Here is a 14,788-nt window from a genome sequence, read left to right on the forward strand (position 1 = left end):
AGAGAGATAACGAATATTGGGAAAGACAATTCCCAAATGTATTGCATGGTGGGAAATGTAGGTTAGTTCAACCTACGTAGCCTATTGGCCTCAAAGTTTACTAACAGATAGGCAAAATAGATACACACGGAATCTTTAAATGCTTGCAAAAGCCACACTGTAGATGTATGCTAAATTAAAACATGTCCGCTCCTTTGTGAGATACAGCATCCAATCACTTTCCATGGCTTTATGGTGAGTGACGTAATGGACACCAACTCCCAGCGTCCTTTGAGAAGTACACGGATTTAATGAACAGTTCGTTGAGGCATAGACCTGTCCTGGTAGTTGTAGTTTCCGTACTAACACTATTTCCTTGTAGCTTTCATGAGGTGGATTCTGCTCAGCAGAGGGAAGTAGATATGAAAATAGTGCCCAGGTAACTCTGTTTAAATATTTATTCTACTTTAATAATCGTTTTACTACACTAGAGTATAGGCCTGCCGTAATTCAAGCCCTCCAGTGCGTCAACTTCGCCTGTTGCGTGCGCTATTGTAATGCAAATGTAAATACCGCAATGGTCGTTTTACTGTAGACCAGAGGTCAGTTTTATGTCACAAAACAACCTCACTGTAGCCTATACATGATTACATGACGTTGATTGTTACATCGACGTTAATGTCGCCAATAGGCACGCGCGCCTTTGAAAAACAATTGTCAACATCTGAACAAAAATTACGAATGTGAAAAGCTACACCTCTGCTTACAGGATGGCTTCAACTTGATTATGTCTGTCGCCAGGTATATTTCTTGTCTAGTCCAGAAAAATCTAATTGCTACAATTTTTCGAAACTTGGTCGCAGCGAAATGACACTAGAGACGCGACATGATTGTATAAGAAATTGCACTGGCAGAAGTTGAAAGAGGTTATACAGCGAGAGGGAGGGCGACATTGTTGTTTGTTGACATCCGGTATGGCTACAATGTAACAACGCCTGTGGTCTACTCGCGGGAAACTACTAGGCTACATGGGTAAAATAACCAATCCTGTAGGACTACTTGTAGACTACATTGGTGGGTGTTGGTTGTGGGGGACAGCATAATTTACGTAACCATAATTATGCGATATGATAACACTGTAATTTAGGCAATATTGTTATGAGTGTCCAGAATCCCCAGGTAAATTTGTGTGCATTCTCCCTTTGTAACTTGAATATAGGTCTTTCTGCTCCTCAAGACACTGTCCATGTGTTATCCATATAACCTAGTAAAATATAAACTCATAATCCAACACACAATACAATTGTATCAAGTTACTTTCTCAAGATTGAGATTATTAAATGTTTTTGTGTTGTAAAATACACTCTTTGCCCTCTACCCACAGGATTGTGTGAATTTATGGAAATATGTCCAAGAAAAGGGGCAGGTAGGTTGAATCACTTGTTGGTTATTTCACTGATATTCTAGTACTGTTTTGTGTGTTTCCTGGTTTGCTTGAACCCGAACTTGCCCACTGGGCATACGATGGTTGAATTAACGTTGTTTCCACCTCATTTCAACAAAATTACGTTCAACCAACGTGGAATAGACTGTGAATTGACATCTGTGCCCAGTGGGCTGAATTTATTTGACCCATTTTACATTTACATTTGTCATTTAGCAGACGCTCTTATCCATAGTGACTTAAATTTAGTGTAAAGATGGCTAAGTGAGACAACCCCATATCGCAATCATAGTAAGTTTTACCTCAATATAGTTATCAGCAAAGTGCTAGTATGAAAAAAGTAATGGCACTAGCCAACAAAAGACAGGGCAACAACTGATTAAGACAAATAACTGATACTTAGCTACTCCTGGAGAGGGCAGAAGTCCTCTAGCTACAGATTACTTTTTTTTTTATTAGGATCCCCATTAGCCGACGCCAATGGAGACAGCTAGTCTTACTGGGGTCTGACACATAACGAAAAAGACATTACAGACATAGATGAAGAGCCTATATTCTTCTCTCCCTACCCCTCAGAAAGCGTAGCAGCGGTGAGCTGAGTGAGAGTTCAGGTTCGTCTCTGTCATCGACCCTGGACCCTAACAACCTGCTGGGCATGCGGATTGAGCACATCTGGAGGGAGAAGGGCAACCTGACCAAGTGGAAAGGCACAGTGCTGGAGCGCCTCACCGTCAACACCTCCCTCTACATGGTCAAATACGACGGATTCGACTGCGTCTATGGCATTGAGCTGTTCAAGGATGAGCGAGTGTCCAACCTCCAGGTTTTAACAGAGAAAGTCGGTGGGTTGGCTTGCTATTTGAGTATGTTGAAGCTTTTATTTAACCAGGTTGATCACGAGTAGGGCTATGGCGGTCACTAAATTTAGTCAGCCGGTGATTGTCAAGCAAATAACTTCCGATCTCACGGTAATTGACTGTTAATGAACATAAACACATTTAGCCTCTCCTGTCTTCCACACGTAGTCTACAAGCCACCGCTGGAGAACTTTGAAACATCTATATTATAGAAAGTCTAATAAATCCCTGTAATATAGCCTACACCTTCACAATAAATCCATTATTTATTTTAGAATGGTCTAAAGTAACATGGTATGAAGAAATTTAGTCTATTTCAGAAGAACAGAACAGCATACTCTGAGTTGTCCTTATGTTAGGTCCTGATCTGGCAAAAAACTTTAATGTATACAGAAATTGGCTATTTAGGAAAAAAGAATCTGATGAAAACCTTTGAAGTATACAGCTTACCGTGTTGCATCTTCCAAGCTTTGAAGATACAATTTACAACCAGGAATACAATTTTTTGTAAATTGCCATTTTTTTAAATATTTTTTTAAATCCAGAATAGTTCCTGTTTTCTTTGCAACATTTTAGCAAACAGTATAGCTCTCAAATCATCATATACAGTACAATAAAATGTGCACTTCATTCTCAACTGCCCAAATCCCAGATAGTACATAGTCGCTCTTCTTCATCAATGGCATTGAACCTACGTACTTCAAATTGTCAGAGGCAGTATCCTGGTTCTTTTGGTTCTTGTTTAGGTGAGAGGTGACATAAGGTCATAGATCGTAGCTGCTTTTGATCTGGTTGTAAGTTCAGAGTTTTGGTTTAGCCATATGTCCGTTTACCAATTTTCATTGTAGCTAAGGGTTAACTTGTGTTTGATCATACTGCATCCTAACTTGTTTCTAAAGTGTTGTAGATCAGCTTCCTTAAATATGGCATAGGTTCCGTTGTCCAAGGGTAGTTGTGTGTTTTATCCCAGTTGAAATAAATTTTTGTTATTCTGTCCACTGGAATATTGATATGGTTGTTCCATAACCTAATAATTTCACCCCTCTTGTCTTATTTCACAGAGCTCCCAACCCATGTCTCCTTGAATAGCAAGGCTTGGAGCCAACTTACACACTCCCAGAATACATTGTATGGCTATATTCTGAATAGTCTGCTGTTTTGGATTCTATAAAAACCCCTGATTCCAGCAGCATAGTTCAGTATAGGACACAGATGAACTAAAGAGCTGTGAATATGTACAATAGCCCAGGTCTTTACAGACTTTCAGTGTACTTACGACACTGCTATCTGCAGAATCTAGTACATACTTTATACCCTCTTTAAAGGGCATTCATTCATCAAAAGGAAACCAATATGAGTTAGTGTTTTTTAGGGGCATTGCTTCAAAAGAGAATATGAAAACTTCTTACTGTCTCATTAATCATTCATCTCCATTTGGTACACCAGAGATTGACTGTGTTCTGCATACATTGCAAATCAAACTCGCTTTCTGCAATGAGAACAATATCATCCGGGTACAATGGTAAAAGACAAAATAGAGTCTGCAGTAACCTAGTAGACTTTAGGACTTCATTTGGCAACTCTGCTATTCTTATTGCTTTTCTTATTTTGCTTTCTCAACAGCCTTCCTAACTTCCTCCAAAGTCAATTCAGGAGCACGTTTGAGGTGTATCCAGCCCTATTCATCTCAATTTCCAACCCATTCTTTAAGTTACATGTATAATTTATAATTAATCATCAAACACAGATGGAATATTATTGCCTGTAAATAGGTTAACAAAATCCTTCTCCCAGTTATCTAATACAGAATTCTTCTTATGTTCAAGTTGATAATTTTCCAGTATGATTTCCATTGGAATTTTCACAACTCTTTTCGGACCCAGTTTATTGATTTCAGTCCAAAATTGCTGAGGGTTGTTACTTTGCAGTTGTTCAAGATGCAGTGCTTGGCCCCTTCTGAATCTCCTCTTCTAGAACTTAGCTTGTTGTCAAAGATATGTTGACACTGTTTAAACTCTTCCCTTAAACCTCTTCTCATTGATTGGTCGTTACATTTTAGAAACATATTTTCTGCAACACTCATTACAAACCATAAATGACTTAACTCTTTATTCCAGTAACGGTTTACCAATTTCTTGAGGTCTCAGGCTTGGATGATACTGATTTTTTAACAGGTAAACACTTTTCCATTGCATCATGTAGTACATCACAGAACCGGCCATACCACTGATCAATATTATATTGTGTTTTCTGACAAGCTTCCAGTTTATCAATAAGGTCCATAAGAACAGTACAGCACATGTCAGATGAAAGAAAATGGTCAGCTAGGTTTCTAGGCCTTCTTTTGGTCTGATTTGCACTTGACTTTGATAAGCCTACACCACCTTCCTCCCCAGTATAGTTTCAGAAACAACAATGAAGGATCAGGCCTCCAATCAGGCCAATACACTCAGGACCTTTACTTTCCACAAGCTCAGTTGAGGTAATCACATTCAACTCCACACATGAATTCAGACAGTCATGAGGTGTTATAATATAGTCGACGACTGCTTTTCACTTTATTGACAAAATTATCATTTTGTGGTGATAATCTACCATCTAGAATGCAGAATTTGGAATCCTTTTGAGAACTCATGCCTATTTAAACCTGTGTCTAAAGCAACTTTAGGTGCAATAACATCAATGTCAATTAAACCATTTTTCAGATCACAGATACGACTGTTCAGGTCACCGAATATATACAGTACCTTCAGAAAGTATTCATACCCCTTGACTTATTCCACATTTTGTGTTACAGGCTGAATTCAAAATGTATTAAATATGCATTTTTCTCACCCATCTACCTCACAATGACAACATGAAAACATGTTTTAAAACATTTTGCCAATGTACTGAAAATGAAATATCTAATTTACATAAGTATTCACACCCCTGAGTCAATACAATCACCGTTGGCAGCGATTCTTTCTGGGTAAGTCTCTAAGAGCTTTGCACACCTGGATTGTACAATATTTGCCCATTTTTTTATTTTTTGAAAATTCTTCAAGATCAGTCAAATTGGTTATTGGTCATTGCCAGACAGCCATTTTTAAGTCTTGCCATAGATTTTCAAGCTGTTTTTTTGAAAATATGAAGAGGGTATTGTGTGTAGGCTCGTGGCACAAAATTCCAATTGAATCTATTTTAAATGCAGGCTGTAACACAAGAAATATTGGAAAAAGTCAAGGGTTGTGAACACTTTCAGTGTCCAGAGAATACACCTGCGCCAACAAGTGGAGAGTTCCCCTTGTAGAACCCTCCGGTGGTAAATAACAAGACAAAATAATGTTTTTTTATTTAACTAGACACACAGTGTTCAAATCTTACACCAATTTTTCCATCCATTGACTTGTCCACAATGTTCACTCTATATTGTTCAATTTGTTCCTAAAAAAAAGTCAGATGCCACCTGAAGCTTTAGGGGCTCTTGCTCTTATATGAACGTTTCAGTTGTGTCCATACCAAGAATAACCATCCAAGTCAATAGTGGAGTCGCCAGACAAATGAGTTTCATTCAGATGAATAGTCAGGGTGTAGGGCCTGTAGTAGTAATGTTCTAAGAGTAGAATTTGAGGTCGTCCATCCAGTAACGGTCCAGTGAATTAAATACAATTGTTAAGCCGGGACATGATCTGTTAGTCCCGGCGTCTGTGGTCGCCCTAGGGATCAGAAGAACTGCTTCTCTCCCATTCCCCGAAATGTAGAAATCTTGAAGTTTTTAAGATTTTGATTATTCCATTATTCGATGATGCTTTAGCCGGAGGACATCCCCTTTATCTTTAATGTGACCTTCACGACTCCTGGTCCCCAGCCTCTTGCTCTCATTCTTTCGGTGGCCAACAACTATGGCACCCTCGGTGACAGCTCCCCTCCTTTCCTGCCGTGTCTTTGTTGTCCTTGTAAGGTTACTATTATAGATGCGTCTGGGTCAAACTGTTTAGTTGGGTTCTTGTTGTGTTACATTTTTGTCCTCGATACTGCCCATTCTTGAACTCAGGAGCGCTATATCCAGGTCAATATCTTCACAGATTTATTTCGCTTTCTGCTCCAAATCAGTTTATGAGATTTTGATTTTCTATGACCAGCTTCTCCATGTTGTCACGAAGGCTGTCAACCTTGCTGTTTATTTGCTTTTCAAGAGTCATTTGCATTGTGACCATTTTCGCATTGAGCATCTTCAATTATTCCATTATATCGTCAGTCTCGTTTTTGTCAAAGCGAATCTCCATCCGGGTTATTTTCTGCCTTAACGGTAGCGTAGCAGACGTCTCCCATATGGTTAAGATAGCCTGCTGAGTAATCAATGTAACTTTAGGAAGTTTAAAACAACGTATTTACATTTTGTTTTCAAAGTTTTTTCTCAGTTTGCTAAACACTGTTCACCAATTGGAAGTCCAGTCAGTCTATCTACAAAATACACAAGAGCTACTGTGTGTGCAGGTCTTTGCTCCAGACCAGCATGTACATAACAGATGAATTTTAACAAATCAAATGTATTTCTATAGCCCTTCGTACATCAGCTTATATCTCAAAGTGCTGTACAGAAACCCAGCCTAAAACCCCAAACAGCAAGCAATGCAGGTGTAGAAGCACTGTGGCTAGGAAAAACTCACTAGAAAAGGCCAAAACCTAGGAAGAAACCTAGAGAGGAACCAGGCTATGTGGGGTGGCCAGTCCTCTTCTGGCTGTGCCGGGTGGAGATTATAACAGAACATGGCCAAGATGTTCAAATGTTTATAAATGACCAGCATGGTCAAATAATAATAATCACAGGCAGAACAGTTGAAACTGGAGCAGCAGCACGGCCAGGTGGACTGGGGACAGCAAGGAGTCATCATGTCAGGTAGTCCTGAGGCATGGTCCTAGGGCTCAGGTCCTCCGAGAGAGAGAAAGAAAGAGAGAATTAGAGAGAGCATACTTAAATTCACACAGGACCCCGGATAGGACAGGAGAAGTACTCCAGATATAACAAACTGACCCTAGCCCCCGACACATAAACTACTGCAGCATAAATACTGGAGGCTGAGACAGGAGGGGTCAGGAGACACTGTGGCCACATCCGATGACAGGAAGGATATAACCCCACCCACTTTACCAAAGCACAGCCCCCACACCACTAGAGGGATATCTTCAACCACCAACCTACCATCCTGAGACAAGGCCGAGTACAACCCACAAAGATCTCCGCCACGGCACAACCCAAGGGGGGGCGCCAACCCAGACAGGAAGATCACATCAGTGACTCAACCCACTCAAGTGACGCACCCCTCCTATGGACGGTATGAAAGAGCCCTAGTAAGCCAGTGACTCAGCCCCTGTAATAGGGTTAGAGGCAGATAATCCCAGTGGAAAGAGGGGAACCGGCCAGGCAGAGACAGCAAGGGCGGTTCGTTGCTCCAGAGCCTTTCCATTCACCTTCACACTCAATCATATGACCCACTGAAGAGATGAGTCTTCAGTAAAGACTTAAAGGTTGAGACCGAGTTTGCGTCTCTCACATGGCAGACCATTCCATAAAAATGGAGCAATAGGAGAAAGCCCTGCCTCCAGCTCTTTGCTTAGAAATTCTAGGGACAATTAGGAGGCCTGCGTCTTGTGACCGTAGCGTACGTGTAGGTATGTACGGCAGGAACAAATCAGAGAGATAGGTAGGAGCAAGCCCATGTAATGCTTTGTAGGTTAGTAGTAAAAACCTTGAAATCAGCCCTTGCCTTGACAGGAAGCCAGGTTAGGGAGGCTAGCACTGGAGTAATATGATGAAATTTTGGGGTTCTAATCAGGATTCTAGCAGCCGTATTTAGCACGAATTGAAGTTTATTTAGTGCTTTATCCGGGTAGCCGGAAAGTAGAGCATTGCAGTAGTCTAACCTAGAAGTGACAAAAGCATGGATTCATTTTTCTGCATCATTTTTGGACAGAAAGTTTCTGATTTTTGCAATGTAGATGGAAAAAAGCTGTCCTTGAAACAGTCTTGATATGTTCTTCAAAAGAGAGATCAGGTTCCAGTGTAACGCCGAGGTCCTTCACAGTTTTATTTGAGACGGCTGTACAACCATTAAGATTAATTGTCAGATTCAACAGAAGATCTCTTTGTTTCTTGGGACCTAGAACAAGCATCTCTGTTTTGTCCGAGTTTAAAAGTAGAAAGTTTGCAGCCATCCACTTCCTTATGTCTGAAACACATGCTTCAAGACCTTAATGATTAGCATAATTGTATAGAAAAGCCTGTATAACCTTATCTCCCTTTACTCTCATTATCCCCAAGTTAATGTCCTACCATTGCCTCATCATGTGTAATTTCCCCTCATTGATAATTGTATTCTTCTAACGTACAGCAAACCACAACTCTGTGCAATATAATTGTACTCAATCCCATTATGAACCCTAGCACCTCGCTTCTACTGTATATGTGTCAATGTGGAAAGATTGTGTAGGATTGGACCTATACAGCTATCCATGCCATTCAGATCTACACAAGTGCTTAGGAGTGGTTTTGAAATTGAGTATTTGTGTTTCCACCTCTAGTCACCCCCCAAAGTACACAAAAAAAGCAATGCTATTCCCTCTACCTTTCCCAACTTGGGGAACTATTTTAGTTGCCTGGTGGAATCTGCCTTGTCTTGCGAAAGCTCACATTCTGTTTAATTTTAAACCAAAAGTGAGCGCAGCATTCGGTCTGCTTAACCATGTTGCTATTTGATTTATTTTCAACACTATAAAATCTGTGGTTTACCCCTATAGTAAACAACAAGATCAAGGTGCCCCATGATGCGCCAGAGCTGGTGGGGAAGGCTGTGGAGCACCTGTTTGAGAAGGAGGACGGTGAGAAGAACGAGTGGCGGGGCATGGTGCTGTCTCGCGCCCCCATCATGACCAACTGGTACTACATCACCTATGAGAAGGACCCTGTGCTCTACATGTACCAGCTCTGGGACGACTATAAGGACGGAGACCTCCGCATCCTCCCTGAAGCAGGTAAGAGCTTTTATTTGTTTTGGGGTATTTGTTTTAATTTTCTTTGGTTGGAATCAGCTAATTCCCTAATCCTGTAAAAAGAGGGAAGGGCAATACAGAGAGACAGAAATGGAGAGAGATAATCGGTCCACTGATAAATCTGGACTATACAAATGAAAGATTAAACATTCTCAGACACTGCCAGAGATAATTTTCATTCCCTCTCAAATAGCCTATTATGATAATCTCAGGATTTATGCAATGTTAGTGCTGACCAAAGGGAAACCTCATTTAACATAGTAATGGGGATGGTGGTCCTTTTGATTGTCAAGGGTACACTCATGTTGGTATAGCTCTACAGTATCTTATCTTCTTAAACTTCTTGGCGCACACATCCCGTTAGCGGGATCATTTTTTGTCAACATCCGCTGAATTGCAGAGCGCCAAATTCAAATTAAATTACTCAAAATATTACATTTTCATGAAATCGCAAGTGCAATATAGCAAAACACAGCTTAGCTTGTTGTTAATCCACCTGGTGTGTCAGATTTTAAAAAAAAGAAGCTTTACAGCAAAAGCTATCCAAGCGTTTATGTTAGGACATCTCTCTCAGCAGACAAAACATTACAAACAGCAAAGTAGATTGGTCACGAAAGTCAGAAAAGCAATAGAACAAATCACTTACCTTTGATGATCTTCGGATGTTTGCACTCACGAGACTCCCAGTTACACAATAAATGTTCCTTTTGTTCCATAACGATTATTTTTATATCCAAAATACCTCCATTTGGTTAGCGCGTTTTGTTCTGAAATCCACAGGCTCGAGCGGTCACGACGGGGCAGATGAAAATTCCAAATAGTATCCGTAAAGTTCGTAGAAACATGTCAAACGTTTTTTATAATCAATCCTCAGGTTGTTTATAATCGATAATATTTCAACCGGACCGTAGCTTTTTCAATAGGAGAGAGAGAGAAAATGTCTGCTCCAAGCTGTTGCACATGTGATCCTTCTCGCTCATATTTCAGAATAAAAGCCTGAAACTATGTCTAAAGACTGTTCACACCATGTGGAAGCCATAGAGAAAGGAATCTGGTTGATATCCCTTTAAATGGAGGGAAGGCATGCAATGGAACAGAGACGTTTCAGGAAAAACAGCACTTCCTGGTTGGATTTTCCTCAGGTTTTCGCCTGCAATATCAGTTCTGTTATACTCACAGACAATATGTTGACAGTTTTGGAAACTTTAGAGTGTTTTCTATCCTAATCTGACAATTATATGCATATTCTAGATTCTGGGCCCGAGAAATAGGCAGTTTCATTTGGGTGTATTTTTCATCCAAACATCAAAATACTGCCCCCTACACTCAAGGTTTTAAGAAGGCATAGTACTGGAGTTTACTGCGTACAGCACTGAAGTTGGAATAGGGACATAGGAAGAGAACGACGTCGAGAGTACTATGTCCACCTGTGGTGAAGTAATTGTTGTGAAGCTAAATGGAAGCCAGGTGACTGAAAGCATATGAAAAAATAGGAGGTCATGTAAATCTTGTGAGGCTACTGGGTGAAATAGACTTGAGTTTTTAATTGAGCATGAGAACTGGAACACACATACATACCTTATGCTCATTCCCTGTTCAGGATGTTATTGTAAAATAGTGTGTTCTCAATTACTTACCTGGTTAAATAAAGGCAAATAAATAGCTTAGCTTATGAGCAGGAACTATTTGTTTTGGTATGTGAAGTAAAAGGGCAGACGACAGCATATGCAAATTCTATTTTTTCATTCTCTCTGTTCTTTCTTCCTCATCTTATTATTTTCTTGTTTCCCAGAGAACAAACACCTACTGCCTGCAGACAGGAAGCCAGGCGAGGAGACCGAGAGCCTTGTGGGTAAGCAGGTGGAGTACGTCACGGATAAGGGCGTGAAAAGGACGGGGCTGGTTATCTACCAGGTTCCAGCCAAACCCTCTGTCTACTACATCAAATACGACGATGACTTCCACATCCACGTCTACGACCTGGTCAAAACCACCTAGAATACAACTCTACCCAGTCAAAGCCCCCTAGAAAGGACTAGGCCCCCCTGCCTCCGACCCTCACACCTGTACACTCATCTTAGGTTGAGGCCTATTTCAACTCAGTCAATTCAGGAAGAGAGTTGAAGTTCAGTATTCACCAAAGTCGAAATATTGGGAAACTTAATTCATTATTGGAATGTCAATCCATTTCCTGAATTGACTGGATTGAAATAGAACTCTCTGCAACCATGACACTACCCTGCCATTATTGTGGACATATTCCCTGCCCTGTGTCTTGTCCAACGTCAGAAGTTTGCTAAAAGTGTGAACTCTGTGACTCATATTGACTAGTGTTTTGTAAACAGTGCAAAGCTTGCATGTATTTCCTTTGCTTTTAAGAAACAAGTGATTAAGCAGTTATGTTTGATTTTGTTTGGCTAAGAAGTACTAATTATAAATCGCTCTGGATAAGAGCGTCTGCTAAATGACTAAAATATAAATGTAAGGAAGTAGATATTATCAATGAAAATGACCTATGTTGATGTTCAAATGTGTTGCTAGAATAAGTGCAATAAAAAAATGATTTAATAGAAATTATAAACAACTGCCAAGATTTGACTGCACATGTCTCAGAATAGCCAAACACCAGCTGAGGTCAAATTATTAGACCTACTAGTTTCATGAGTACAGAGAAGTCATGTTTATTTGAGCCAGACATTTAAATACTATTGGCTGTCACTGCAAGACATTTTGGATTATAATCTACCCTTAGTCATGGTTGAATAATCAAATATTTCTGTCACGTTAGAACGCTGTGAACGTAACTGTACTTGCTTTTGTAAATACCTGTATTGTGAGGCATTCTTGAAAATACTGCAAAGATGCTTTGGTATGATTTGCTGTTAAATAATGCATGATTTAGAGATTGCAGCAATTGTTGGTTAATTATTGTTTGTTTCATTATGGTGGGTAACCACCCCAGTTGGTAAAGCAGCACAATATATACAAAAAGACAGAAGGACAAATGGTTTCTCCATCATTTAATCCTCCCCCCTCCAACATTTTAAATAAACATTTAAAATCAAATCAAAGTTTATTAGTACAGAGATTAGCAGATGTTAAAGCAGGTGCCGCGACAAAACAAAATACAAAATAAACAAGAAATAAAGAAACGAGCAATGTCAGAGTCCGGAATATTAATACAGGGTGTGTATAGACAATATCTACAATATACGGTGTAAGTAGTAAAAGGGTATGTACAGCAGTAGTTGTGTAGGATGAGCTATGTCAAGAATACAGTATCCCACTAGGCACAAATGTCAATTCAACGTCTTCCACATTGGTTCAATGTAATTTCATTGAAATAATGTAGAAACAACACCTAAAGTGGACATTGCTCTTGGCTGCATGGAGTCGCATTAACAGTAATCCCATGCAGCCTTGTTTACAAGTTTGAACACTGGAAGATGACATTTAATTTACACCTTGATTAGGATGATAGAGCGTAATTATTTCTATATAGCTTATATTCTCCTTCTAAACTTCTAACGCAAGTGGGGCGGGTGTGGCTTCATGACAATGATGGCAAGAGCAGCTGCTCACCTATTTTACCCAATGCAGTTCCACCTCCAACACCGCCAAAACATCCGCTATGCGGGTGTCTGCTATCGCCAGTTAATGCTTGATCTGATTGAATCTAGGCCGGCTAGTGATGACTGTTTAACAGTGATGGCCTAGAGATAGAAGCTGCTTTTCAGACTCTTGGGGCCAGCTTTGATGTACCTGTACGACAGGGGGCCTGCTAGATGGTCGCAGGGTGAACAGGCCATTGCTTGGGTGGCTGAGGTCCTTGATGATCTTCTTTGCCTTCCTGTGATACCCGGTGCTGAAGGTGTCCGGGAGGGTAGGCGTTGTGCCCCAGGTGATGCGCTGGGCAAGACCGCACCACCCTCTGGAGAGCCCTGCGGTTGCGGGAGGTGCAGTTGCCGTACCAGGCGGTGATACAGCCCGACAGAATGGTGCTCAATGGTGCATATGTAGAAGTTTGAGATGGTCAAACACGACTCCAAGCCAAATTTCTTCAGCCTCCTGTGGTTGAAGAGGTGCTGTTTCCCCTTCATCACGGTATCAGTGTAGCGGTACCATTTCAGGTTTCTCTGGAGGAACTTTGCACTCCATGGAACTTGAAGCTTTTGACCCTCTCCACTGTGGCCCCGTGGATGGAGGCGTACTCTCTCGGCTGTCTCCTGTAGTCCACAAATAACTCCTTCGTTTTCTTGACATTGAGGGAGAGGTTATTTTCCTGGCACCACTTCGCCAGGGCTCTCACCTCCTCCTTGTAGGCTGTCTCGTCATTGTTGGTAATCAGGCCTACCACTGTGTCGTCAGCAAACTTGATGATAAAGTTGGAGACGTGCATTGCCATGCAGTCGTGTGAATGGGGAGTACCTTCACCACCTGGAGTTGGCCCATCAGGAAGTCTAGTTGCACAGAGAGGGGTTCAGACCCAGGGTCCTGAGCTTAGTGATGAGCTTGGAGGGCACTATGGTGTTGAATGCTGAGCTGAAGTTGATGAACAACATTCTCACATAGGTGTTCTTCTTGTCAAGGTTGGATAGGAAAGTATGCAGTGCAATGGCGATTTCGTCTTCCATGGATCTGTTGTGGCGGTATGCAAATTGTAGTGGGTGTCGGGTAAGGTGGAGGTGATATGGTCCTTAAATAGCCTCGCAAAGCACTTCATGAGGCAGGGGTGAGGCTGTGGATGTTTGTATGTCAGCATGTTGTAATTTTTGTGTATGTTTTGTATTGTATAATAAAACGTCTTTCTTTTTTTTACAAAAAAGAGCACTTCATGATGACATTTAGATCAGTAACCTTTGCTTTCTTGGGTACAGGAACAAAGGTGGACATCTTGAAGCAAGTGTGGACAACAGAAACCCATTTTGTAATATGATTCTAGCAGGTAATTACTGATTGTTAGAAATAGTTCAATTGAGCAAAAGCTTTAATAAACACATTAAACCACACTTTGAACAATTGTTGTAAAATGAGCATTTCCTTGTTTTAGCAATGACTGCGTAGCAAACACGACTCCAACACCATCATTAGGTTTGCTGACGACACAACAGTGGTAGGCCTGATCACCGACAACGATGAGACAGCCTATAAGGAGGAGGTCAGAGAACTGGCAGTGGGGTACCAGGACAACAACCTCTCCCTCAATGTGAGCAAGACAAAGGAACTGATCGTGGACAACAGGAAAAGGCGGGCCGAACAGGCCCACATTAACATCGATGGGGCTGTAGTGGAGTGGGTTGAGAGTTAAGTTCCTTGGTGTCCACATCACCAACGAACTATCATGGTCCAAACATACCAAGACAGTCGTGAAGAGGGCACAACAAAACCTTTTCCCCCTCAGGAGGAGGGGGGAAAAGATTTGGCTTGGGCTTGGATCCTCAAAAGGTTCTACAGCTGCACCATCGAGAGCATCCAG

General features: G+C 41.1%; 1 protein-coding gene across 2 annotated transcripts; it reads left to right on the forward strand.

Annotated features, from left to right (window-relative positions):
- The first annotated feature begins 290 nt into the window (after positions 1-290).
- On the forward strand, positions 291-14,321 carry LOC115102713 (spindlin-1-like). Of its 2 annotated transcripts, none has more exons than XM_029622944.2 (5): positions 291-418; positions 1,364-1,405; positions 2,000-2,265; positions 9,061-9,294; positions 11,105-14,321. In XM_029622944.2, exons 2-5 carry the CDS (start codon positions 1,386-1,388, stop codon positions 11,308-11,310), a joined length of 726 nt encoding a protein of 241 aa, XP_029478804.1. In that variant the 5' UTR covers positions 291-418; positions 1,364-1,385; the 3' UTR covers positions 11,311-14,321. The 2 variants fall into 2 exon arrangements, with proteins under 2 accessions (XP_029478804.1, XP_029478805.1); XM_029622945.2 differs by lacking the exon at positions 291-418 and adding an exon at positions 462-1,011.
- The last annotated feature ends 467 nt before the right edge of the window (positions 14,322-14,788 follow it).

Source organism: Oncorhynchus nerka, linkage group LG20 (assembly GCF_034236695.1).
Source record: "Oncorhynchus nerka isolate Pitt River linkage group LG20, Oner_Uvic_2.0, whole genome shotgun sequence".
Lineage (NCBI taxonomy): Eukaryota > Metazoa > Chordata > Actinopteri > Salmoniformes > Salmonidae > Oncorhynchus > Oncorhynchus nerka.